General features: G+C 60.4%; 1 protein-coding gene across 1 annotated transcript; it reads right to left on the reverse strand.

The window, feature by feature from the left end:
• Positions 1-229: 229 nt before the first annotated feature.
• On the reverse strand, positions 230-660 carry LOC109364338 (feather keratin 1-like). The gene has a single exon (XM_019610985.1). The coding sequence runs from the start codon at positions 658-660 to the stop codon at positions 346-348; it is 315 nt and encodes a 104-aa protein (XP_019466530.1). The 3' UTR covers positions 230-345.
• Positions 661-841: the final 181 nt, after the last annotated feature.

Here is an 841-nt window from a genome sequence, read left to right on the forward strand (position 1 = left end):
GACAGAGTCTGCACTAATGGGCATGGTGGATACCCCGCCAGGTGTCCATCTGCCATTCTTCCACAGAGGGAGAAGTGCCATCAGCTCCTCCCTCGGCTGGTCTTCTGGGTTTGACAGACCAGAGGAGCAGAGGTGACAAATAAGAAGTCAGGAGGAAAAGGAGGGAGTGGAAGAGGGGAAAAGCAGACGCGGGCAGCGCATTCTGAGAGTTCACGCTTGCCCCGGCTTTTTGCAAGAGGTGTTGCTTGGTCCCTATGAAAGGAAGTTCTCCGTGCTCTCTCTCCGAGGGCCGCTATCAAATTCTGCGTCCCAAGAGCTAATCCTCCAGGACCATCACCAGCAGCTTTAGCAGGGGAAGCACCTCCTGCCACAGATGCGGCTGCCGAAGCCGGAGAGGCCAAAGCCTCCAGAGGAGATGGGCACACCCTCAGAGCTGAGGATGCTGCCAACGGCAGCGGAGGTGGAGGATCCGACGGCGGTGCTCTGCGGGAAGGAGCTGAGGATGGGTCCGGGCAGAGTCACCACCACGGGAGAGGGCTGGATGACGACGTTGGAGTCCTGGCACTGCCTGACGCAGGGCTCGTTGCAGCTGCTGCCCAGAGGGGTGGGGCCGCAGGGCTGGCAGGGCAGGCGTGGCACGCACTGGTTGTAGCAGGACATGTCTTGAGTGTGGAGGGGCACCTGTTGGGACAGAGAGGCCGGAGCAAAGAAGAGGAGAGTAAGAAGCAGCCTGCCTTCCCAGCGCAAGTGTCCCAAGGCTCAGTGCTGACTGGAGACACGGAGTCTGTGCAAGGAGACCTGTGGCCTTCTCCTTACATTTGGCCCCGCCAAGGGTGACCAG

The sequence above is a fragment of the Meleagris gallopavo genome, unplaced genomic scaffold (genome assembly GCF_000146605.3).
Source record: "Meleagris gallopavo isolate NT-WF06-2002-E0010 breed Aviagen turkey brand Nicholas breeding stock unplaced genomic scaffold, Turkey_5.1 ChrUn_random_7180001847610, whole genome shotgun sequence".
NCBI classification, from domain to species: Eukaryota; Metazoa; Chordata; class Aves; order Galliformes; family Phasianidae; genus Meleagris; species Meleagris gallopavo.